Source organism: Nansenia antarctica (genome assembly GCF_963989245.1).
Source record: "Nansenia antarctica genome assembly, chromosome: 12".
Lineage (NCBI taxonomy): Eukaryota > Metazoa > Chordata > Actinopteri > Argentiniformes > Microstomatidae > Nansenia > Nansenia antarctica.
In genome coordinates this window covers 1,669,862-1,697,701 of record NC_137682.1, presented here as the reverse complement: position 1 = coordinate 1,697,701, position 27,840 = coordinate 1,669,862, and the positions used below count along the sequence as shown (strand labels likewise).

At 45.5% G+C, this 27,840-nt stretch overlaps 1 protein-coding gene across 1 annotated transcript; it reads left to right on the top strand.

The window, feature by feature from the left end:
• vgf (VGF nerve growth factor inducible) lies at positions 1–27,592 on the top strand (the record flags this gene model as incomplete). The annotated part of the gene is given in 4 exon segments (XM_080543120.1): positions 1–75; positions 314–328; positions 25,321–25,700; positions 25,702–27,592. Coding segments are annotated over 4 exon segments (2,361 nt in total).
• Positions 27,593–27,840: the final 248 nt, after the last annotated feature.

Below are 27,840 nucleotides of genomic sequence, written 5' to 3'. Positions count from 1 at the left end.
ATGGACAGCAGCCGCACGTCCATGGGCCAGTGTCATAGCAGGAAAGGTGCCTTTCCCGGAGCACAGCTGCCCCGCGTTAGGCAAACAGGTGGGTGGCGGCAGGGAGCAGGGAGCGCCCCCTGGGGGCCAATTCATCTAAGCAGGCGCACATGTGTCTCAAGGAGCCGGGAAGCAAACCAGAGAGAGGCAGCGAGTGGGAAGCGAGCAGACGCCGAATGACCAGGTGAGCACCGCCGGTTACCAGCGAAAGCAACTTCCATGTCATTTAACCGTGTCTGTGTTCTGTGTTCTGTGTTCTGTGTTCTGTGTTCAGTGTTCTGTCTCCCCAGTAACAGCCGGGAGAGGGAGAGAGGGGTCTCTGGTGGGAGAGAGACAGAGACGGAAGGCAGCCGGTCCTACGGAGGCCCAGAGAGACAATTCCTGGGTTACCCCTTTACCCTTGACGGAGGAGGGACCTACGTTTAGCTGGATGATACCTTTCTGCCTTTTCTGTTGTGTTAAATACGGCCGTAGCAGCTAAAACAGATTGTGATTAACCCCAGGTTGTGTTCTGATTTGGGTGTGTTTGGTTTCCCTCGGCCGGGACCAGTGGTTGCCACCATGTGTAACTTCCAAGTGACCGGAAAAGGATCAGGGTGGTGAAAGTCGTCTCATACATTTTATTTTCCTCTACTTCATTTGCTGTACACGTTATATTCTAAAGCCTGCGCCTGAAATGTGATGAAATATGTATTACACTCATTTGAATTATTTCATCAAGGAAGAATCACCCACCCACACACACACACACACACATACACACACACACACACACCCACACACACCCACACACACACACACACACACACACACACACACACACATACACACACTGGCATTGTTACATTTACATTTGACATTGTTGGCATTTAGCAGACACCTCATTCCAAAGCGACTTAAAATCCAATACATTTGACTAAGTAAGTGCATCAACTATCCACTAGTCATAGGAGGAAAAAGTAATCTATGGTCAGACCAGGGGCCATCGACAGTCGTCATGCTAGAAGAAGGAAGACACAGGAGAGACACGTGGGTAGTAGACTGTGTGCCCCAACGTCAGTGTTCAAATACAACTCAGTGAATTGAACCATGTTCACACACACATACGCATACACACACACACACACACACACACACATACTGTATGCATAATACACACATACATAGACACATGCACCCACACACAGAGAGAAACACACAGATCCATGCACAGGGAGAGAGAGAGTGACATGACATGGTCACAGAGATTTTATGCAAATGTCTCTCCACTGAGAGTGTAGGCGTGCTCTCACACAGACTACATTTATCTCTTTGCTGAATTACACTTCACTTTTCATTCATCACTTCCACTACACTGGCTCTCCCTATCCCCCCCCCCCCCCCCCCCCCCCCACACACACACACACACACACACGCACACACACTCTCTTTCCGTCACACTCCACAGAGCTCCTTTCTCATCCCCTCCCTCTTCTCTTCCCCTCCTCTACATCTACTGAGTCAACTTTCAATTTCCTCCCCCGTTTCTCCCACATTTACATTCACACTACATCAGCGTAGTGATCAGATGGGAGATGCACTTAAACTCCAGAGGAAGTCGGCGCTGTAAATCCTGATAAACGTCCAGTAAGGGGTTTCTCAATGAAACTGCAGTGTTGTCTCCTGTACAAACTTTTGTTCATTGAAGTTTTTTTCAATTGCTAAAACACTCCCGTTTCCCAAAAAAAATTTTCCTCCCCTCTGCTATAAGGACTCTCAACACCTGACTCACTGCATTAACCCTGCCAGATGTACTGCACTTTATAAGTTGTCAATATTGACTATGATTTTGTCTTGTGGTTATGTGTGTACATTGTCCATTGTGATAGTCATGTGTGATGTGTGTACGTTTGATGTAATTGACACTGTTGCTGTATTGAGCTTTTCCATCTGTACCGACAACAAATTCCACCGACCTTGGTTGTGTGGTCATTAAACGATTCATTCATTCATTCACGAAAATGACACATAAAGCACAATTATTGAAACTGACACTCAGAGAGCAACACCTCAGCTCCAAGTCTCCAAAACTCTAAACCAATGTTCTGCTTTGCACCCAACTTGCAATTCATGTTGAATGGCACTTCTTTTTGCAACACACTGCACATGTTTCTCTACATAAGACACAGGAATCTGACACAAAGTCAAATGTTTGCCATTTCAAAACACTGCCAATCAAAATGCTACACCCATCGACTTGGTGGGACATTGGCAACACATGTGCCATCTGATCAAACACCTCGGGGCTTAATTGTCGACTCATGGATCAGGATGTAACCACTATAAAAAAGACTACAGATGAGTACATCTTTACAAGAACAATGGAAGCCAACATAGCAGCTGGTTTTGGCAAATAATGCAATTAGACTCAGAGAGATTCAAAGCCACATCATAATCAACTCAATCTTCAGCAACATCTGGCAAGTCAGCCTGGCCACATTGGCCCATATTCTCCATCGAAACTAAGAGCACAAGAAGCAGCTTCACAGGGTTTTGCCTTTTGAGAGAAATTCTGAAGGAATCAAAGCTGAGACATGAATATGTGGTTGTAAGTACAAGTTTGACTACAGTTTACTACACAGAGCACTGGCGGACTCAAGAGGGGGGCAGGGGGGGCGACCGCCCCTCCTGGTGCCCCCACGGTTTAAAAACGTCTGTCTTAAGTGCCCTTTTGAGTGGCGAAAATGAGAGGATGTGCCCTATTGGTGCCCCTCCAATGGTCTAAACTTGACCATGTGCCTCCACAGTTGAAAAACGTCGCACTTAAGTGCCCTTTTGAGTGGCAAAATTAGAGGATGTGCCCTATTGGCTGCCCTTCCAATGGTCTAAACTTGACCATGTGCACTGATGGGGTCCCATGTTGTGCAGTAGGTGCCCTTTTTTTCTTTTCGCCCCTGCCCTTCAAACAGCCTGAGTCCGCCAGTGGTTGTAAGTACAAGATTGACTACAGTACACTACACAGGGTACAGCATTTTCCCCCAGGATACTGGACTACACTACGCTCTTCTGCAGGCGATGGAAGAGGCATGTGATGATGTTGGTATGGGTGCTATCCAGGGCTGGATACGACACTCAAGGCACTTCTCCCCTCAACGTCAAGCCTGGAAAGATATTGCCTTTGTTGTTGATGAGGTGTTGTGGCCAGACCCAGCTAGGCGGGGGTAATATGAATGTGTGAATGAATGTGTGTGATAAGTGTTTATGTAGTTTTGAATATTGAGTGCTTCATTTGGCAAGATATATAAGATGTTTTGCACTTGGTGTGTGGTGGTGGGTGTGTGTGGTTTTATGAATTGTGTTTGAGAAAATGAGCCCTGTTTAAAAAAAGAATGTGTATTAGCAATTGGAAAAAACTGTAAATGGATGGAGAGAGCAGAGGATGCAGGAATAGAAGAGGGTGGGGGGAGAGGGGCGATACACGTGAAAATGGGGTAGAAACAGAGAGAGAGAGAGAGGAGGGGAGACAGACAGACAGAAAGACAGACAGGCATAGAGAGACAGAGGAATAGAGAGAGAAGGAGAGATATACTATATACAGACAGGCATAGAGAGACAGAGAGATAGAGAGAGAGGGAGAGATATACTATATACAGACAGGCATAGAGAGACAGAGAGATAGAGAGAGGAGGGGAGACAGACAGGCATAGAGAGACAGAGGGATAGAGAGAGAAGGAGAGATATACTATATACAGACAGGTCCAGGAGAATGAGAACAGAGGAGAGCAGCCTGGGCAGAGTGGAGCGTCTCAGTAACAGCAAGGAGAGCAGTCTCAGTGGAGTGCCCAGCCTTAAAGCCAGATCGGTGGGGGTCCAGGAGTTTGTTCTCACGGAGATAGTCAGTCAGTTACTTAGAACCAGTTGCGTTCAAGGGTTTTAGAAGGGAAAGACAGAAGGGATACCGGTCTGTAGTTGTGGTCAGAAGACAGGTCAAGGGTGGGTTTCTTGAGGAGAAGCTTGACTCTGGCTATTCTTGAAGGCAGCCCGGACAGATCCTGTTGATAAGGAGGAGTTGATTACGGTGGTCAAGAAAGGGAGGATGTGTCAGGGGAAATGGATTGGAGAAGAGGGGAGGGGATGGGATTGAGAGGGCAGATGGTTGTCCGCTTAGATGTGATCAGTGTAAGAATCTCATCAGGGGAGAGGGGGGAAAAACATGATAAGCCAGAGACCGAGTGTAGCGTAGCTTCTCTCTCCACCTCTCTCCTCCTTTCATCTCTCCCTCTCCCCCCTCCACCCCTCAGTCTACCTCTCTCTCCCCTCCTCTCTCTTTCCCTTCCTCTGCTTCTCTCTCCACCTATCCTTTCACCTCTCCCTCTCCTCCCTTCATCCCTCAATCTACCTCTCTCTCCTCTCCATTCATCTCTCTCTCCTCTCCCTTCATCTCTCTCTCCACTCCTCTCTCTTTCCCTTCCTCTGCTTCTCTCTCCACCTATCCTTTCACCTCTCCCTCTCCTCCCTTCATCCCTCAATCTACCTCTCTCTCTCCTCTCCCTTCATCTCTCTCTCCTCTCCTCTCTCATGCCCTCCCTCTGCTTCTCTCTTCTCCTCTCCTTTCACCCCTCCAGTCTACCTCTCTCCACCTTTCCCTTCCCCTCTCTTCCTCCTCACTCCCTCAAATCTACCTCTCTCTACTCCCTCTCCCTTCATCTCTCTCCTCTCCCTCCCTCCCTCCCTCAGTCTTCTTCTCACTCCACTTCCTCTCCTCTCTCCTCTCCCTCCCTCAGTCTGCCCTCTCTCTCCTCCCTCTCTCTCCTCCCTCTCTCTCCTCCCTCTCTCAGTACAGTTCAAGAGGGTTAGGACATGATGCACCACAAAACAACAAACAACAATTAAGGACAAATTCCTCTTGGAGGGGGTCCGCCTGTCCCTCCTTCCCTCTTTCCCTCTATCCCTCCATCTCTCCATCAATCTAGCCGTCAGTCCATTTGTCTCTTGATGGCTCGTCCGTTGAGTGCCCTTCATCTCTGTGCCCTGGTGACGATGTCATTACACGTGGCAGGAAGGGTGGAGAAAGAGCAAGAAAGAGAGAAAGAGAAAGAGAGAAAGAGAAGAAAGAGAGAGGTGGAGGATGGGGACATGGCAACACCAGGGCATTGCTGCTTCAATTTGCTAAATGCTCCTGGCGGCATGGCAACGGCTGTCAATCAAGCTGGAAATATCTCAACGAGGAGACACACTGTGCTAGTGTGTGAAGATGTTGTGAAACAGGAGTAGAGAGAGGGAGGAAGAGAGATGGAGGTAGAGAGAGAGGGGGGTAGAGCGAGGGAAGTAGAGAGAGAGTGGATGTTAGTCTAAGTTAGTATGGCTAAGTTAGTATGGCTAAGTTAGTATGGCTAAGTTAGTTAGCTCTATTGGCTCGAGTGGAGATGAATCCCGCTCCTTCAGGGGGTTTATGGGACTTTGTCCAGATAACTGTTGTGTTGCTACTAAGTAAGAAAGAAGCCTTGAATTCCCAACCAAGGTGGACCAGACACATATACTGTACATACACACACACACACACACACACACACACACACACACACACACGCAGAGGCACGTACACATGTACACACACACACACACACTCACACATAAGCAGACACACATAGAAACAAGCAAACACACACACACACACTTCCTGTTGCCGTCAGTCTCCTGTGTGAACCAGCTGCAGCTGTCTGAACCTCTGGTCCATCTCTGTCATTGAAACGTAAATGCTCCTCCTCCTCGGTGCTCCTGGGTTTCTCCTAAGTGGCTTTCTAGTCTAAAGGAGCTCCCAGCAACACCTCTGAGCTCTGAACACATTGTCCTTTAAAGAGACTAAATGTATGACCACAGTATGACCGACCACAGTATGCCTCTGGTTAGAGAAGGTGAAGAGGGGTTCAGACTAATGCTTTTATGGTCTTAGCATTAGATTTCATACGCGGTCAAGATACTGTAAACACAATGCTGAGTGCAACAACAGCATAGTCATTCTAACAGCATCAGTCAATTAGTCAACATCCCCCCTTCCCCACGCACACACACACACACACACACACACACACACACACACACACACACACACACACAGATACGCACACTTCCTTTTTCAAACCTTGAAAACCTTGTTGTGGATCACCGGTTTGGCGCTGCGGGTGACGAGGATGACTCAGGCTGGTGAGTTAACCACTTTGAGTGGCACTGGCGGACTCAGGGGGGGGGCAGGGGGGGCGCCCCCACGGTAAAAAAAACTTCTCTCTTTTTTTTTTTTCCCCTGCCCTTCAAACAGCCTGAGTCCACCACTGCTGAGTGGCTTTCAAATGACTTTGCTCCCTCGAGGCACCGTGCATTTGTTTGTTTATCAGATTTAAAGTAGAGACCTTAAAGTCAAGTTTGAGTTTAGTTTGATTCAGACTGTACGTACACTGTGTTCTTTACTCTTCCCCACTTTCTTATGGGTTCTTTATGGCACCACTGAGTTTTTTAAAAAAAATTATCAAAGAAGTCGTTTTGGGAAAAAGTTAATGAAAAAGGTTTCAAGCGTTTTGGAACCTTTTCATCAAAGCGGTGACATTCCGAACATTTTTGATGGAGGACCTATTAGTGCTGTTAATGTTAATGAGCCTAATCACCAGTAGCCGGCTCATTAGCAGCACAATCAGTTGAAGCCTACTTACTCTGGTTGGTCCTTGAGTTGATTTGAACAATGATGATGTGATTGGCTCTGCTGGGCTTTCCGTTTTCCCATGGTTGAGGGGGCAATTCGGTTGTTAAGTCTGACGTCAAACGTGACGTTTAGCAATTTCCGAGTCCAAACCAGAAATTCCCTGCACCAGAGTACCAGTGTACTACAGCGGTAGAATGACAGTTCAATCATTTTTTAGACTGGGATCTATTCATACAACAAGGGACACAGCACTTTCCCGTTTCGAAGAGAGCGCCTCAGCCAACTTTGGACCCGGAAACACGTCACGACTTAACAACCGAATGAATCACCTGTGACCCAGCAATTAATTTGTCTCCACTCTAATGAACATTCGTTTTTCTGTATCTCTGAGGCCATACATACTTGCCACTGTGTTATAAGTTCTGTTGTACCTTTGAGACAACATTCAGGACTTGTGAGTGACCTTGCCAATTGTATCTTCATGATTCCCACATTGGAACACATTTTATGGAAAGAAGTAATTGTGTGATTGTGTAATTATTTTTAATTACATTTAAGTGATTATGGGCTCTTGCAGCTCAGCTGATGTAGTGTCTTAATGTCCACTACAGTGCACATAACATAAATAATGAGTCCAAATGTTTTTACATATTTTTTCTTTGTAACATGTTTTTACAACTCTAAACACTTATGTAATGTTTGAGTTTTTATTAGGACCTCTTTTAGCCAATGGCTAATATAAGAGTCCTTACATTAAAACATTTTTTAAAAAAATCAGTATTTCATTACTTCATACACTTTCAGTACATGTCAATAAACCTTCTGAAACATGGCATTAAAACCAGATCTTATCCACCTCATTTTTCGGGTTTTCTGCTCGAAATGACATGCCCACAGTGAATATAGAATATCTCCACAATCACAAGGGCCTTCATAATGATCTTGTTATCAAATGAAAGCTAACACCTGTGGGGTGGCTGTAGAAGTGTCAGAATCAAAATCTATGTTACTGTGTTGTCGTGTATTCTTATTGATTATGAATCAAAGAACAGTTAGTTTAAGACAATTTAATCAGTTACAGGCAGATTCATACATTACATGCGTTCTCCATGGACCTCGGGTGGGAAGAGAGCGCTCTCTGTGTCTCTCTCCCCGTTCCCCTCCAGAGGGGAGGGGCCAGCGTGCATGTGTGTCCCTGCCCAACCCCCAAAGGTCTCTGTTGGTCATCTGGTTGCCATAGAACCCTCACCGTTAGAGGGCATCATGTCCCCGCATGCCCTGGTATGTGTGTGTGTTCAAAACATACTACATATTCATACATAGATCATACATACTACAGAAATATACGACACATCCCCCCTCGGACCACCCAGAGGGTGTTCCGAAACTAAACTACCATAAAACAAAAACAAAAACACAAAACCCCACAAAACATCCCCCAAATTTTTTTTTTTTTTTTTTTTTTTTTTTTTAAATAAAATTAAAAATTTAAAAATAAACAACAACAGACAGAAAAACTACACCAACACACAACACAAGAAGCACAATAACACAGACCAACCCAGGACCAGTATTAGGAACCAAAGATATCATAAACAAAAAATAGAAAACAACCAATAATAAAAAGAATTTTGAAAATAACAATCACAATTAAACTAAACACAGTTCATCATGCACAAATCAATACAGAAACTTCCAACGACCGATGTTTTCTTTGTCCTTGAAGCGTCAGGGTCAGAGGTTACTAGCACTTGTACCCAGTTGGAGAACAGCCTTTACCGCTGTCTCAGATTGATAACACTTTCATAGTCAGCAGCTTCCATTTTCGTTGCGCTAGGAACAGAACCTCTTTCCTATCTTTGCATAACCACTACATCACTTCTCAACTGACATCAATCACATACGATATAGAAATAAACAAACAATACACAAATAATGACATTCAGTTATCATAACACATAATTTTCCAACAGTAAGCATAGGACAAAGGGAATGCATTAATGCATAGATCTTCACCTCAGGTGAGGACTAGTCTTCTGAAAAGTTCATTAACGTGGACTGAGTGACTGATTTTCCAAAAACAGTCAATGAGGCCCTGCCTCCTAAGAAAGTCAAAAATCATGTCTGCTATAATAGGTGCTCCTATCTTGGCAAAATAAGTTTCCCATGCCCCTAAGACCGTTTCCAGCCATGCTATCATCTGCTGTCCATTCCCTATTCATAGTCTTTAATCTTTTCCTAACTGGTCGTCGTCCGTCAGTGTCATTGAGGTTAAGGCAGCCGCCTGGTCCCCTCCCACGCTGATCAAGGTCTGGGGAGTCGCCCTCAGCATCATCTGAAGCATGGTGCAGGCACTCGCCAGCATCCCCAGTAGCACAGGTGTCCAGGCTTTGGACACTCCCAGGCTGGACCTCCAGACTGTCAGCACTCTCTGCTTCGTTGGTTTCTGGTTCATTGGCATCTGGACAGCTTTCCGCTGTCCCCTCGGTTTCAGGCACTGCCGGTAATGTCACTGGCTGTAACACTGGCATTGCCACTGGCTCTGGCAACACCACAGCATCTCCTCGTAGCTCCTCCTTCTCAGGTTCTCTGGGGACCTCGGCACCTGTTGGCACAACATCCTGCCTACTCTGTACATCCACCCCCCTGTCCACCACCCGTGGCCCTATTGGGGTAGGGATATGCCCAGACACCACTGGTGTACCCACTCTGATGTTGTTTCTCCAACAGACCCCACATTGACCTAAAGCATGGTCAATCTGTTCCATCAAATATGGACTCCAAAACCCATATTTCTTGGTAATCTTGCGTCTTACCTCCCCCCTAGCCACATGTGCTAATCCATGAGCTTCCTGTATTAACATGCCTAATAAATCTGAGGGTGCTACAACCAACCCCTCATGATTCCTCCATAGACCTGTGTCATCCTGACTTGCCCCCCTTGCTAGCCAAACGCTCTTGTCTAACGTAGTTACTCTACTCTGTAACATCAATAAATCCTCAAGTGTGACCATGCCCTGTAATTGCTTTTCATGTGTGACCAGAAGACCTTTACCTGCCTTGTCTGCTCCTGTAATGGCTTTGGCTGCATCCTCTGCAGCCCTGTTACCTTGTGTGACATGTGATGAGTCAGACCTGTGTGTGGCACACTTCACTATAGCTAATTCCTTTGGCTTCATCATGGCTTGTAACAGCTTCATGATCTGTGCGTGATGCTGTATAGGCGTACCATCAGTTCTCTTAAAACCCCGCCCCCTCCATACAGCTCCATTAAAATGACAAACATTATGTGCATAGGCAGAGTCGGTGTACACTGTCACTCTCCGTCCGGTTCCCAAGTTGCATGCTTCTGTGAGGGCAATCAATTCAGCCAACTGAGCCGAGCAAGGCTGAGGAACTGCCTCAGCCTGTTCTACAATAAACTTTGAATTTTGTGCTTTAACTAAGGAATACCCAGCGCACAAAGTTTCTCCTACCCCGTAACAAGACCCATCAACCCAATATTCTATATCAGCTCCCTTTAAAGGCAAAGCTTGTAGGTCTGTTCTATGCTTAATCACTCTGGCTGTCGATGGAACCTGAGCACCGGATGGCATCGTCCCCTGACAGCCGTCAGGTGTGCATTTTACTGTACAGTTCAATTGGCATAGAGCATCTCTCCCTAGCAGCCCTGTTGGCGTGTGTTCTGACACAAGTGTTGACAGAGTTGCTCTCTGTCCCTTGTACTCTAAGTCTACAAGCTCAGTTGTAGGAATCAGCTGTTTAATTCCCTCAAATCCGATTGTCTTCACATATTCTCTAGACATAGGGAGGTGCGTGGCGCCTTCAGGCTTCTTTGTCACCACCAGCTGGCACCTCCCACTCGGATCTTCCGGGCACCCCTATAGGCCAGCTGCTGGGCCTCCGTAAGGGTTCATCACTCCTGGAGCAGGTGTAGTAGGGGGCCAATATCCTCCTCCTTGGCTCCCCCCTGCGCCCCCCTGGGGCCTGTTGCAGCAGGCACAGGCTAGATGTCCATTCTGGTCGCATTGGCATGGTTCTAGCACCTCCTTCCCTGCTGCTGTCCATCCCCCTGGTGGTGGTCCTTGGCCAGGCTGTGTGTACATCTGGTATGGAACCGCTTGCACCCCTGGTGGCCCTTGTGGGTATGGATACCCCCCTTGTGGCCCCTGTGGGTAGGACTGGTAAGTAGCAGTCTGCACTCCAGGTGGCTGTTGCTGTGGGGCTAAAGCCTGCACTCCCTCTATGTTCCTCTCGCTTTCAGTCAATTGCAAATGAGTCAATATTCTGAGGGATTCTTCATCTCGTGCCTTCTGTATCTGAATGTTCTTTCGATATAACTCAACTTGATGAGCTACGTGGTCTATATAAACAGCTTTGTTCATGTGTCGTAGCCCCACCACTTCTGCTAGCTTATCCTTAACTGGGGTAGGAAGCCCTTCTTGTATTTTTTCCCTGATTATGGATTTTTCTAAGGGGTTATCTTCAGCGTCTTTCCCTGTCACACTTCTCCATTGAGAGTGCATACGGGCAACATAACCCCTAGGATTCTCATCCCCCCCCAGTGGCTTCACAATGATATTGTCTGGGTGAATGTGAGTAGGGTAGGTCTCTCTGATTGCTTTCCACAGCCTGCCTCTGTTTGCTGCGAAGAGCTCTGGATCATAAACTGATGTATTGATATATCTATGAAGTCCTGCCTTCATCAATATTTCCTGCATTGTATCCAATCCTGCAATAAAAGCTAAGAGTCTTTTCAGGTCTCCCATCGCGGCCTGCGTTCCTGTCAGTATCACGTCGACCTCTCGCGTCCACGAATGTCCTCCCTCTTGAAGAACTGGGAGTTTCTCGATCACTTCAGACAAATCTGTATGATGCCACGGATGATATTCCATCTTGTTACCCCGAATCAGCACTGGACAGTTCTTTAATGTATTTGATGACATTCGGTGACAATCTCCCTCTTTCTCCGGGCGTCTTCTCCCACCCTTCCTTTCGGCTGTGGCTATCATCTTCCTGACCTGCGCGTTGTAGCCTCCATCTGCATTGTCGTCATCACTTGAGTCTGCACTGCCATCTTCGCTGTCATCTTCCTCGTCACTCCTGTCGTCCCCTTTTCCCCTTGGCTCCTTCTTCTTCTTCTGGGAATGATCCTCCAGTGCCTTAGCATATGGAGGGGGACTGGGGGCAGAACACAGGTCTAGGGATGAAATGTTCAGTTTCTGTTCCAGTGTCCTGGCCAATTCTTTTTTCTTTTCCGGTTCCATCTGAGCTATTTTCTGTCCCTCTACCTTAAATAGATCTAAAATAGCTAACTCTAACTTGCGTTTCTCTGATCTAATCTTTCCTCTTTGATGTGCTTTGTGCCCATTGATAAGTATTTCCAATGTTGCAATTAATTGTAAATTAATGCTGCCCTCTTTCGGCCACGGCTGTTCAATGTATGCCCAACGGCTATTCCATTTCGTTGACATTTTGCTAATTTCCCTAACAAGAGGATTCATTTTTTCCACTATAGCCATAGGGGATAACGTAGCCAACATTCCACGATGTTCACTAATATCTTTTAACAGCTTCGTAGAATTTGACCCCATTCTACTTGTTCAATATGCTGACAATATTCTATATTAGATAAGGTGTACGCTTCTTACAACCCACCTTATTTTGTCTTGTTTGCTAAACAAATGCTAGTCCAATATAACTGTATTAACCATCCCCACAAAAACCCTGCAACTTCAGAATAACAGACTTGCCTCTTGTGTATGTCAGTGCAGTATTAACTTAAATCTAATAGCTGTGTAAGTACTTTATACTTAAATGTGTTTCCTAATTGTTTATGAATGTGTCACTTAATTACTCATTCAATACTAATTACAGTTCTGGTCAACACAATTATTAAATCACAAAAGCTGGTCACACCTAAGTATTCACTGATCCACAAAAACCCTTTTACTGCTCAACTATCAAATATGTACTATTCTGCTATTCCTTAATCAAACACTGTGGAAATGACCTAACTAAAATAAAAGATGTAAATTACAAATATTAATTATAACCTGTAAAGAAATCGACTTGTTATTTGGAAAAGAATGAATGATTAGTTAGAATTATTCATTGACACTTCATTGATGTAAACCTGTAAAGTCAATTAGCTATTATCAACATATCATTAGATTGTCACAAAACAATTGATCAAAGTTTTGTGAAAACAGAGAAATAAAATGATCTGAATAATTAATTCAATCAATTTGTAATTAATTAAATTAATTAAATTAATGTAATACATTACAATCATTTATAACCATCTATTTATTAATGTATCGGACTGTTTCATCGACCTCAGCTGTATCTCCCTGAGGATTTAGTGTTTTAAAATGTATTGTCGTATTTCGTCCAGCAGGCGGCGCCAAGTAACCGACTTGCGTATCGATTGCGCATGCGCCAGCGCCTCCGTGTAAAAATGGAGTAGGGGAAGGAGGGGCTAGTCTTTGTCCTTCTGGGGGAAAAACCCGCTGTGGACTCCCAGATCAATCTTTACAACATAACATTGCTTAAACTTTAAACTACTTTAAAATACCCCGATGATCAATTCACTATCTTTCTATCTTTGAATCACTACAATCTATGTAATGCAACAATCACACGCAACGTGTCTGTATGTTTGAACAACAGGAGAAGAAGGAGGAGAGGGAGGGGCTAGTCTTTGTCCTTCTCTGTGGGGAAACCCCCGCGTGTTTGTAGCCTGCTTTAAAACAATCTCTTTAACACAACTTGTTTTCATAAACGATTACTTTTCACGACACCGCAATATCAAGATTATTTTTCAATCCAGTTTAACTATTATTTATCTCATTCAAATATTCTACGTTCACGTTTCCCTCATAAAGATGGCCTCTGTGTGTGTCCTTTCTCAAGGACAAAGAAAAATGGCGTCTAAGAATAGACTCTCTGACACACTGCAAATGGCGTCTAAATGCAAATGGCGTCTAAACTCCGCTGAAAGTACACTGCAAATGGCCGCTTACACAATGGCGTCCTTCCAAACAGACAAAAGAGCCTCACATGTTCTCCACTGCTACAATATAAAACAGACTACCGAGTCCACCCACACTCCAACACATAAACACAACCTCACCGAATTTTACACAGACACACACGATATTCCAATACCGTACAAACAAACCTTACCATCAAACACTATATTTTACAAAAAACGGGCTTCCAAGTCCGGCTCTCACCACCCACCCATCAAAGATTATGAAAAGTTTGCTTCTATTCCAACAAGATTACCGTTACACAGATTCTTTTGACTATAACTTATCTGAGATTTACAGTTTATTTTAAACACACCAATCGACTAGAGAGAGATCTCTGCAGAAAATCTACCTTCTTCGTTAGATTAAAATTTGCAAAATACTGTAAATTAAGTTATATTATCTCCTGGCTGGCTCGCCATTACTGTCGTGTATTCTTATTGATTATGAATCAAAGAACAGTTAGTTTAAGACAATTTAATCAGTTACAGGCAGATTCATACATTACATGCGTTCTCCATGGACCTCGGGTGGGAAGAGAGCGCTCTCTGTGTCTCTCTCCCCGTTCCCCTCCAGAGGGGAGGGGCCAGCGTGCATGTGTGTCCCTGCCCAACCCCCAAAGGTCTCTGTTGGTCATCTGGTTGCCATAGAACCCTCACCGTTAGAGGGCATCATGTCCCCGCATGCCCTGGTATGTGTGTGTGTTCAAAACATACTACATATTCATACATAGATCATACATACTACAGAAATATACGACAGTGTCAGAGTAAATTGAGCTAGAACATTATAAAACATCTCAAATTCAGTCTCCGCCTAAAAAAACAACAGCTTTTACAGTGAATATCACCTTGGAAACCTGATGAATAAGCCAAAATCATCTAGGAATCAGTACTCCAGGGTCTTATTAGTACTTGTGCCAAAGTCGATGCTAGTAATGTGAGCAAATGCAACTTTGTACCTGTTTTAGTACAGGTATGTTTAGGCGGACACCTATATGTTTAGGCTATTTGGAGATATGTTGGCACCATCTTTGACCTTTGACCTTTCTCATGTATCAGATTTATTTTCTTTTTTGGGGGGGGGGGGGGGGGGGGACATGACACATGAAACCGGACATGACACATTCTCCAGTTGGAGAAAACTGGATGTGACTTAGGCCGTGTTTACCGTCTCGGGGAAAAAATGGTGGCATCGTATAGCATGCAAATTTGTGAAAAAAAATTGATATCGATGAAGAGAATTGATCGAGGTAAACTCTTTATATCACTTCGGATCCACCTGTGGGTCCGTTGGCTCCTATGAGGTTAAAACACATTGATACACAATAACAATAGCAGAAAAGCAATACATTCACTTGGTTTTGCATACATTAGTCCCCATGACCATCAAAGTGAGTTTTGATGTGTTTCTTGAAGTAAAACATATATTATTTTTAAAAAATATTTTTGCTGGGTCTCGCGACTCGCGAGGATATTACAAAGAAAGCTTGTTGAGAAAGCATTCTTGCACCGGCAGCAGTAGAGTGTGTGTGTGTGGGGGGAGAACCCAGCCGCGATCACCATCCTGCCTGACAGTGTGCGTGGGCTGGGCGCGCGCGCACGTCTCATTGCGAAACTCTGAGGGCATCCCTCCCACGGGGTTGGTGTCTGTCTCGATTATGAATGGATTCATTTAAACCGATAGAACCTCCTCGGTATATAACGGCATGCGCACCGGATTCCGCCCCCGGGAAATCCCCGCCTCATTAACTCCGAGTCAAAGCCTGAGACGGAGATGATCCGTCTCCACCTTCGCCCCCGGTGCTGTTTACCTGCCAAGACCACCTCTGCTGCAACGGGCGGAAGTGATGGACGAGAGAGAGGGTCGGGTTCTTTTCCCAGCCCACGTGTCATTATAGGCGTTTTTTTATGTGGACCACCAAACATATAATTAACGACCCCTGGTATTGTAGGAGCCGTTTGGAGTGCCCAGCAAATCAAACCAACGCAGTGCACTCATAGACCTCATAGACCTATCCTCTGACTGCAGGATGATCAATGGTGGCCTTGTGAAATGAAGTGCTGAACACCGACAATATTTACTGCCCACGCGGGCTGCTGGCTCTGGCTACCACAATCTTTCTATCATCTGGGCTAGGCTATATAATATAGCAGCATGTAGCCTATTTGAAATTATGTTACTCATCATGACCACCAAATTCTGGTTCTTCAGCACCACTTCGCTCTGACTTTCAGCACCACGGACAGCGACCAGGCTGCTGCCCTCAGGGGTCACAGTACAACACCGTCAATTATGAACACAGTCACACAAAGGCAGCTATGATTAGGCTCTAAGTGCAATGCAATCTGAAGGGAAATGCTCTGATGATTGGAGGAGAGGCCCATAGGCTTAATAACATAGAAAAACACCAAAGTGCTGCCTGGCTGCTGCTGAATAGCTAGAAAGAAAGTCATAGCCTCAAAGTATGAATGAAGAAGGAAAGGGGGAAAGACCAGTACATCAGACTGACGATGCACAATAGGAGTGATAAAAAGCAAAGAGAAGATAAGCGAAAGTGAAAAATAGGAATGTACAGCTTTAAGCTATAAATGTTCTCGGTCCGACAGCCACGCCAGCCTGCGGTGCTTTTTGTGAATGGGGCTGCGCCGGGGCATGCAGGCTGATGCAGCGACTAGAGAGGAATTCCCCTTCTGAATACAAAACGACAGAACGAGCTGTCTGCTAACTCTGCCTGCACGAGCTGTCTGCTAACTCTGCCTGCACGAGCTGTCTGCTAACTCTGCCTGCACGACGCCGCGGATGAAAGGAAAGCAGACAAATAACGACAAATGTCACACATAGGCCTATAGTATATACCCTACCTTTAGTACTGTATAAACAACTTGACACGTAACTGTCAATGGCATTTGAATTCTAAGCTTCTAAATATGAGTCATGCAAGCCCATCTAGAGCATTCTTCTATTCACGATAAAATATACTGGAAATATAATTGTAATAGTAGTTCTTGGCATATGCGATTTGTTACCAAGATCATATATTATAGCATTCAGTGCTTTGAGCTGTGGGTAGGTAACTGATCGCATGCGAAATGCGACAGATCTCCCAGCTGGTATGACGAAGCAGTGGTGTAGCCTATTGTTTTTGTCGCCTGTGGCCGACCAGCCTGGTCTCACACGACAGACTCTTTTGCTCTTTTGCTCCCACATCCCCGCCGCAGCCGAGCGGAGTGCATGTGTCCCCCCGCCTCCCCAGAGCTCGTGCATGTTCCCCCGCCTCCCCAGGGCTCGTGCATGTGTCCCCCCGCCTCCCCAGGGCTCGTGCATGTGTCGTCCCCCCTCCCCAGGGCTCGTGCATGTGTCCCCCCGCCTCCCCAGGGCTCGTGCATGTCTCCCCGCCTCCCCAGGGCTCGTGCATGTCTCCCCGCCTCCCCAGGGCTCGCTCCCTCCGGCCGGAACAGCTAATCAATACTGAGAGGAGAGGAGAGCCGTGGTGGTGGTGTGGGTGGGAGGAGAGGAGAGCCGTGGTGGTGTGGGTGGGAGGAGAGGAGAGCCGTGGTGGTGTGGGTGGGCGATAGAGACTCTCACACCAGCCGGATGCGGTGAGAGAAACCGTGGGTGCAAGTTATGGCAGTGTCCGTACAGCTATAAGATGGGGTTATAATGATGATCTGATAACAACAACAACAACCACAACAACAACAACAATTATAATGATAATGATAATATAGCAATACATCCAGATACTACTACTACTACTACTACTACTACTACTACTACTACTACTACTACTACTACTACTACTACTACTACTACTACTACTACTACTACTACTACTACTACTACTACTACTGATAATAGTAATAATAATAATAATAATAATCATTATCATCATCATATTTATTTTTTATCTCTTTAATGTAGTTATTGTTGTACCAACTTCAGACATTGGATTAGTACAGACATGATCTCCCTGAGTGTCGAAGTTGAATAGGCCCACAGTTAACTTGCATAGTGTACGTTTGTGCCTATTCGTTAGTGATAATACGAAATACTTGTAATCCTACTTTCAAACCACTAATCAGAAGGTTTGGTATCCAGCAGCATTGGAGAAGGTGAGTCACCTTGCAGGGAGAGGATGCTGCAAAAACACCCAGTACAATAATGATGAGTGGCATGTCTATAACGCTGAATGGTTATAAGAAAATCTGCCCTGCTGGCACCCTATTACAACGGTCATTTATCTCTCCTTAAGATAACACACACACACACACACACACACACACACTCACACACACACACACACACACACACACACACACTCACGCACACACACACACACACACACACACACACACACACACACACACACACACACACACACACACACACGAGAGAGAGAGAGAGAGAGAGAGAGAGAGAGAGAGAGAGAGAGAGAGAGAGAGAGAGAGAGAGAGAGAGAGAGAGAGAGAGAGAGACGCAGTTTCTCGTTTGCACAAACACTTCCGTGTTCAATTAAGAAGGAGGAAGAAGGCTCCCTTCATTTACAGCCCACAATGCAATTCAATTATCAGTGAATTGGATTTGATTCTACTCCGTATATACACAATGACGCTGTGACATTTGTTGAGGAAATGCTTCTTTTGTTAATGTTTTTTTAAACGTAGAAACTCAGGGAGCTCGCATATCGCTAATGAGCCTGATGCTATCCATAATCTCAGGGACGAAGGATGCAGGATGACATAATTGGCTACTTAAGTTTAGGACAACATTCCGCATGTACTCTTTTTCACATGCGCATGCTCACACACACACACACACACACACACACACACACACACACACACAAACACACACACACACACACATGGTATACCATTTCCCTATAATAACCATTACTTTCTAGATAGACCTGCGACAGCAGAGAACATGTAGTGTAATGACTTGACATTCACAGGCCCCAGGATATGTAGGCTTACTTCAGACTGGACTTGTGGCTTAATCTGGTGAGTCCAACAGTTTATTAGTGGGGAACGAGGTGATGGTAAAAAGGTATATCTCTATGTCTTGTTGTGTTGTTTAGAGAACGATATGACTGGTGTTCAAGTTGCCTAAAATGTTAACAAATAATAACAAAGATTTAAATTTCTCTTGCAGTTAATCCATTAGCCTATAGTAATATAGTATAGTAGCCAGAAACTCTATAGACGTAAATTGTTGGACTTAGCAAGTGGACTCACCTCTTTCCAGCCTCTTTCCAGAGTAAGTGAATTGTATGGAGTTTAATCTTTGGTTACTGGTAGTGTGTATTGTGATAGCTGTCTTGTTTTTACAGTCACGTCTCTTCACTACCCTGGCTCCCTGCTGGTGGAATGAGCTTCCCACGGCTGTCAGAACTGCAGAGTCACTCCCCATCTTCTGTCAGAGACTGAAGCACAGTGTTTTATCTATACAGTATAGTATAGTGGATAGTGTACATAGCCTTTATTTATGTAAACCAGCTCCTTTCCCTTCTTTTTTTTTTTCTTTTTTTTTTTTTCTTTCCTAGCACCAGGGGAGCCACCCGTCCCAAATTTCGTTTGTATGGTACCTGTACTATAGCAATGACAATAAAGACCATTCATTCATTCATTCATTCATTCATTCATTCAAGACCCACCTCTTCAGGTTACACCTTAACTGCTCCTCCTGAGACATCTACTACCCCCCAGCACCGTGTCTCCTGAGACACCTGCGTCCCCCTATTCTGTGTCTTTTAAGATTTCTACTAACCCCTTGTACTGTTTCTCCAGTGTCTAAAAAAAAAAACATTCTTTCTTCTATCATGAGACTGCCAATGGCCACTGGCCTGAGCTAGATTACTCTTCTTGCTATGACAGGTGGATTGATGATTCACTTGCTTACATCATCAAATATATTGATTGTAAGTCGCTTTGGAATAAGGCATCTGAATCTAAATGCCAAAAATGTTAATGTAATGTAAATATAGGCCTAATGTTCAATGGCTATAATTCGATATGCCACTCAAAGCAGACCGAAAAACGTTGCATGCAACAACTGGGGGTTGTAGGGGGGTGACGGGGAGTGATGCACGGTCCAGACGCAGAAGGCTGAGGACCGCATTCCTCTGTCCTGCACTCGTCTGGCAAAATGACCAACACATCACAGCTATATACAGTTATATACAGTATACAGTATGTATATATATATATATATATATATATATATATATCTGGACAAAAGAATGCAATAGATTCTGTCATGCTGTCTCATCGCCCTGAGATGAAATTCATATATTTACCGATTTGCCAATCATTTCTAGCATTAATACTTTCATCCATCAACATGTTATGTTATTAACAGTACGATTCTGTCACATCAATAGCCCCATGCATCTCTCTCTCTCTCTCTCTCTCTCTCTCTCTCTCTCTCTCTCTCTCTCTCTCTCTCTCTCTCTCTCTCTCTCTCTCTCTCTCTCTCTCTCTCTCTCTCTCTCTCTCTCTCTCTCCCCAACCCCACCAAAAAAAATACTATTTCATTCACTCAGCTTCCGTTCATTCATCAGCAGAACACTGCAGATCTGTGTTCCCCGAGCTCCAATAGTGGAACTCCGCCCACCTACTTCCGGCCAATGTAAATCTATGTAAAAGAGCAATCCTTCAAAATAAGAGCGCCCAAGTTCAACTCTATTTAGCATTTGAAAACATGGTACATAGGGATCAAGAAACCACAAACAATATGCTAATTATCTTAACAAATGTATATCAATCATAACCATATATGATATTGGTATAGTATTGACCCGGAAAGGTTTGCAATTGTTCTTATATCCCATTTACCCTGATGAATTAGTTGTCCCACAATAATGGACTTAATCTACTCTGCAACACTTCTAGAATGCATTCCAGGTGAGTTTGAGTCTAAAGTGATGTCTTAGCAAATGTTGTGCCCTATGTATGGTCGGAATAAAGAGCCATCAACATCACTTTAGACTCAAACTCATCTGATCCATATTCTAGAAGTGTTGCCGAGTAGTGGTACCAGAGATGAATTTAAATATTTGAAAAATAGTTATGTACAGTCCAGTTTATATAAACATAATAGGCATGTGTCAAATGACATGTACAGTAATTGCATCAATATGGGCATTTTAAAGATCAAAATGACAAAACATTTATTTTGAAGCTACGAAAAGGGTGAAAAGCGAAACCGGAAGTGTTGATGGAGTTAGACGGAGCTTATTGGAGCTGAAGCAACACAGATGCACTGCAGCGTGGCGATCGAAGCGAAAGAATCTTATCAATGGAGCTTGATGACGTCAATGGGAGACACTGACGTCACTGATGTGGGGAGGGGGGGCGGGCCTATAAAGACGTGGCGCTGTCCGCGGTGCTGAAAACACCCCTGGAACACCAAGCGACCGAGGGAGAACCTCCCCAAGCGACCTGAAACTACACAAACAACAGACACCTCATATTCATAAATAACATTTTAAAAACGTTTTACCTGTGATAAGAGGACACATTGAGTTGCAAACTATTCCGTTGTTGAGTTTAGAGTAAAGCTTTGCGCAGTGAGAAGGAGAGAAGCTGCGCTGGTCTCATCACGACTCCAGGTAAGTGCGAAGTTCTCATCACTTTTCTTTTTAAAAGTAAAAAAGATTGAGATGGATTGTGGCTTTAGAGGTTCAGTCTAGTAATTTAAAAAAACGACTGGAATAAGATATGTACATGTATTATGAAGTGGTTTGTTTTTTCGGGAGTTTCTTTAAATAATCTTTTTGATTATTCGTTTTAATGTTTTAATCAAACTGTAAAGCCTACTTGAAACAAACAAAGGGCTAAAGAAGGGGAAGGGTGTGGCTGTTAACTAGATGAAGGAAACAGAAATACTTTGCCACGGCTGCCTAATGACTGAGGTCATAATAATGTTGACGATGATTACCGGAGATCATTATCGTTATTATCGTCCCATCATAATCACCATTCCCATCATCAGGACCACGCCTCCTCCCGGACGGTCATTATCGGTGCTGTCATCACCAAGGCAAAGTGCCAAAAATAACCCCGGGGAATCCAAGTAAATACAAAAGTACACATATGGGACCAAGCAACTCTATTTTTAATATGCGTAAAATATGTGTTTTACGCTTGACACTTGATGCATAATATTAATAGGCTTTATTCCTAAAGTTTCATGCATTTCGGAGATTGTGGCGGTTGCAGTGTTTCTCACACTTTTAATCTTCTGAAGCTATGGGAGATTTCCCTCCTCAGATCTCCAATAAGCCCTTATGCAGTCCCTGTAGAGAAGATTATAGAGATATGTCTTCTTAGAAGCAGATTACTAATGTGCTTTGGTGGTGAGGCTACACCCAGAGTATTGCCTTGGCATTAGCAAAGAGAGAGAGAGAGAGAGAGAGAGAGAGAGAGAGAGAGAGAGAGAGAGAGAGAGAGAGAGAGAGAGAGAGAGTAAGAGACAAAGAGAGACTGCACTCCGATTACACACATCCATCTGTTTGTTATGATGGCTGAGAGATCAAACCTTGATGCTGCATGATCTGCTAAGCTCTTATATCCATTTTTCAATCTCATCTAAAGCAGCAACAGATATGCCCGTGCTTGTTGAATGTACAGTGGTCACATGATGTTGGATATGTTTGGCAGTAGGCAATTATGATTGTAGGATAATGACCATTGTTAAATGGTTCACTGGGTTTCTTGTAAGTGAGTTCATACTATTTATGGTACTTTGTTGTGGCAAAGCTCAGAGAGAGAAAGAAGAAATCTGAATTAATTGCAGTTGTTCTGCAATTACACAGGAGGCAAGTGCTGTGTATGTATGTAGCCTATGTAAAGTATCCGCTGTTACCATGGCCACAGATATATGACCTGTGGACACCTCCTTAGTTCTGACAGAGCTCTGTAAAGCGCATCACACGAGCCCTGAGGCGCATCCTCCCACCTGCACCGTTGCTGCGTGCCGGAGCGCTCTCATGCAAAGAGCGCATTACCGTACGCAGCAGCAGCACCAGCCTTTCAGCCAATCAGCCTCTAGTGAACGCAGCTCAGCTGTGATGAGCACGTTCAAAAGATTGCCGAAGCAAATAGATTAGGCACCTATTAGTGACCCTGTGAATAAGATGCATCCTATGAGACCACTGGGAAACAAACTTATTAACCCAATTTTGACAATTAATACATAATTATATATTTATATATTTTATTTTATTATATATATTTTTTATGTTAAATATCAAAAATGATGAGGACACAATGAGGTGTGATTGTGTAGACTTAGTTATGTGAGCCAAGGGAATTCCTGCTTAAGAGTGAATAGCATGAAAGCATGACTGTCCTGTCTAAAGAGAATCAGCTGGGGGCATGTTACATCTCCTCCAATGCAGTTGTTTTTCTCGTGCTGAATGTTGGCAGTGAAATGACGTTGAGAAACCATTTCTTACTGGTCAGCCATTTTAGTGCTTCCCTTTATGCTCAACTGAGGTTTTTTCATAACCTGGGCAGAAGTGCTCAAATCTATAACATGGTCCTATGAAGGTTGAAATATATTGTGTTTTCATTGTATGCTATATTGTATTGGACTTATAACATGTAGGTTTATAGCTTACTGTACGATTATGATAACCTTTCCTATTAAGGGAACCTATTCCTATAACCACCCTGCACTCCATTTTTATGTGTTTGTGTATTATATTGTCTTCATATTCATATTCAGATTATTCAATATTCATGTCGAGAACTTAACATCTGTCTTCTCTGTGCATAGCATAGACAACACAGGAACATTCAACTCACAAATCACTGGACAAAACAGCATACAATCATATACAAATACAATACAATAACAATATACAATCATATACAAATAGGCATATAACCATTTTTAAGTAATTAAAAAGCAATCCATGACAAAGTTATGTCAGGATGTGTGTAAACAGTTGTTACAAACAGAATAGGCCATAGGTAGTGATATTAAAAACTATTCCAGTTTGTCATCTATGCTAATGCCTCGTTCCTTCGCTAACATCACATCAGCATTCATGAATTCAACTTCAATGAGCGCTAATGGTGTTCCTGGCAGCGAAGCCACACACTTAAAACAACATAACTGAACCTAATAAATATACTATACTATATACTATACTACTATAAATATACTTAATGAATCACAACCCTCATATAGCAGCAGCAACAGCAGGTCACCAGGTACATATACATATACATATACATATACATACACATATGTATACATATACATATACACATATACATATACATACATATACATATACATATACATATACATACACATATACATATACATACACATATACATATACATACATATACATATATACATATACATATACATATACATATACATATACATATACACATACACATATACATATACATATACACACATATACATATACACATACATATACATATATACATATACATATACATATACATATACATTGCCCCTATGCCTGTGTATCAACTCTCTAATTATTCTACCAACACCATTAGCATTTGGTTACAATGTACCAGAGGAGGCTGGTGGAGGTAGAAATCAGAGGACAGGCTCATTGTAACGCATAGAATGGCATGATGAATGGTGTCATCACATGTGTGTTTGATGCCATTCTTTGCTCCATTCCTCCATGCCTTCCAATGAGCCCGTCCCCTGATTCCTGCCTCCACCAGCCTCCCCTGCAATGTGCATTTGTAATTGTACGTAGATGGTTGATAACACAATAGATAAGAACAGGTCAATCTGTACAGCACATCACATGCGCCCTGAGGCGTCATCCTCCCACCTGCACTGTTGCTGCGTGCCTGCCTGCGCGCTCCCATGCAAAGGGTGCGTTAACACCCGCAGCCCCAGCTCCAGCCTTTCAGACAGTTTTGTGAAAGCAGCTCAGCTGAGATGAGAAACATTCAAAAGATGCGAAGCGTCGAGATGTGTTATTAGCCTACACACAATGAATAAGGACTACAATGGCATACCAACACAATTACCTGGGATCCTGTAACAACAATTGCAATGTTATTACATTAATAAAGGGGCTTACTACTACTTAATGTTAAGTGTTACTCAGTTCCAAGTGCTTTACACTTGGTTTCGGGTCTGCTTCACTTCTTGTCAACAATGTCATACTGTAGCAGTATGTATGACGTGCTGATGCGTCCATCTGACGTGTCGTCTCTCCTTCTCTCCTTCTCTCCTTCTCTCCTTCTCTCCTTCTCTCCTTCTCTCCATCTGACGTGTCTTCTCTCCTTCTCTCCTTCTCTCCTTCTCTCCTTCTCTCCTTCTCTCCTTCTCTCCTTCTCTCCTTCTCTCCATCTGACGTGTCTTCTCTCCTTCTCTCCTTCTCTCCTTCTCTCCTTCTCTCCTTCTCTCCTTCTCTCCTTCTCTCCTTCTCTCCTTCTCTCCATCTGACGTGTCGTCTCTCCTTCTCTCCATCTGACGTGTCTTCTCTCCTTCTCTCCTTCTCTCCTTTTCTCCTTCTCTCCATCTGACGTGTCTTCTCTCCTTCCCTCCCTCCAGACGCGTCACCTTCGCCCGCCCTTCCTCATCCAGACTGCGGTCATGTGCCTCTTCCGCGATGCCTCAAGTGCTCTTACCCTGCTGGTGGTCCTGCTGGGGGCCTCGCTGCAGCTCCATCTCCAGCTCGCAGCCTCCAGTCCCATAACTGGGGAGAGGGGGGGCCTCAGTGACAGCCATGCTCTCCAACCACCCTCTCCTGGGCTAAGGGGACAGAGGGAGGTGGCCTCCTACCGACAGACACAGCCCCTAGCGGAGGGGAAGGACGAGGAAGAGGAGGAGGAAGACGAGCTGTTTAAAGACGTGGACCCCAAGACGTTAGCCGCCGTTCTCCTGGAGGCCATGAATAAACCGCAGGGGGCGAGAAGGGGGGAGGAGGGGGGAGGGGGATGGGACGAGGGGGGAGGCAAGGGGGGAGGAGGAGGAGGAGGAGAAGGGGGAGGAGGGAGCGAGAGTGACGAAGGGAGCGAACAGAGACAGGGAGAGGGACAGGGACGGGCGCGAGGAGCTGGAGCTGATGATGGCCGCCGCGGCCGTGCGGGGGAGGGAGGAGCGAGAGAGGGAGGAGGAGGAGGAGAGGAAGAAAGCAGAGGAGGAAGAGGAGAGGCTGACGGAGAAGACGACCAGCCGCACCACCAGCCAAACGGTGCCGGTGAAGAAGCCGGGAGGAGTGGGGGGGAGGGGGACCCAAGATGGGGAGATGTTGGAGAAGGAGGAGGTGGCAGCCAGGGAGGAGGAGGCGCAGCAGGCACCCGCCACCCAGGAGGAGGTGCAGCAACAAGAGGAGGAGGAGGAGGAGGAGGAGCAGCTGAGCCCGGAGGAGGTGAAAAACCTCCAGGCCATGTTGGAGGAGCTCCAGAGCTACAACACGGCCAACAAGAGAGAGAGGGAGGCGGCCCAGGGGCAGAGGGAGAGCAGGGGCTACTACAGCAAAGACACAGACCAAAGGCTCACAGACAATGAAAACAAGCTGAAGAACAAAGGCGGCTACCCACTGGCCATGTCCAAGAAGAAGCTGAAGTGGCAGGAGGAGACCCAGAAAGCGATCGACCCAAGGCCCAACATCTATAGAGGAGGGAACTTCATGGACGACTTCAACGACAACCTGGCCCGCCCGGTGGAGGACGAGGAGGAGGAGGACGAGGGGGAGGATGAGGGAGAGGAGGAGGAGGTTCTGAGCCCGGAGGAGGAGGAGGCCCGGGCCAAAGAGGAGCAAGAGGAGGTGAGGAGACAGGCCGCGGAGGCGCAGAGGGCCAAGGTGGAGGAGGAGAAGCTGGCGGACATCGCCTCGGACATGCTCCTGCAGTACATGGTCAAACAGGACGGCAGGAAGAAGTACCAGGGCCAGAACAGGAAGTCGTCCTCCCTCGGCAACAACAACAACAACGCGGCGGAGGACAAGCGCTCGGACGAGGAGGAGGAGGAGGAGGAGGAGGGTGACGACATCGACCCCCAGACCATCGACAAGCTCATCGAGATCTCCAGCAAGCTCCATCTCCCCGCCGACGATGTGGTCGACATCATCAGCGACGTGGAGAAGAAGAAGAAGAAAGACGTTGCCGAGACCCTCCCCTGGCAGCAGAGAGCCCTGCTGCTCCCCTCCAGCCCCGCCCAGGCCCTGGACCCCCGCAACCCCATGCCCAAGCAGGCTCCTGCTGCGGCCGTCAATCCCCTCAAAGCCTGGTTCAAAGACAACAAAGCGCTGGCGGCCGTCAAGCCCAGCAAGCAGCAGGACATCTGGATCAAACCCCAGAAGCCCTTTCGGACCTCCACGGGGGGTGCCTACCCCTCCTTTCCCTTCTACCAGAAGGCTTACCGGGGCTACTACCCCGTCTACTTCCCCCCTCCCAAACCCAAATCTCGCTACTACGCCAAGCCCACGCTCTCGCTCAACAGCCTGCTGGGGAACTCCATGGACTACGACTTTGACTACGCCCCCAAGAGGAGGTTCCGCCCCTGGGTCCAACCCCGGCTCAGGAAGCCTCCGGCGCTCCGACGCAACAACCTCTACTTCTCCAATTACCTCCTCCCCCCCCAGCACTCCTCCCGGACGTTCAGCCCCGTCCCCATCATGCCTAGGCCGTGGTCGTCGCCCCCCAGGGTTCAGCCTCGTCGCCGGCCAGCGTTCTATTACCCTCCTCCCCCAGCGCCTCTAGTCACCAGGGAGGAAGACTACTACCCCAGGGGTCCCATGGGGCCACAGCCAGACAGCAACGAAGACCTGGACAACTACATCCAACAGGTCTTCCTAAAACGCCCGCGGATGTTCCAGTGAGGAGAGGGAGGGAGGGAGGGAGGGAGGCAGGGAAGAAACGAGGGAGGGACAAGAGGGAAAAAAGGAGGAGAACACTGGAAAGAATTTATATATTTTTTACCGCCTTGTTTTATTTGATTTTGTGTGTGTGTGTGTGAGTGTGAGTGTGTGTGTGTGTGTGTGTGTGTGTGTCTTGGTCCCCTTATAGTCTACAGTTTGATTTGGTCAGAAAAAACACTTTGCTTTCTTTCGTTGCTAAGTGAGCAAAT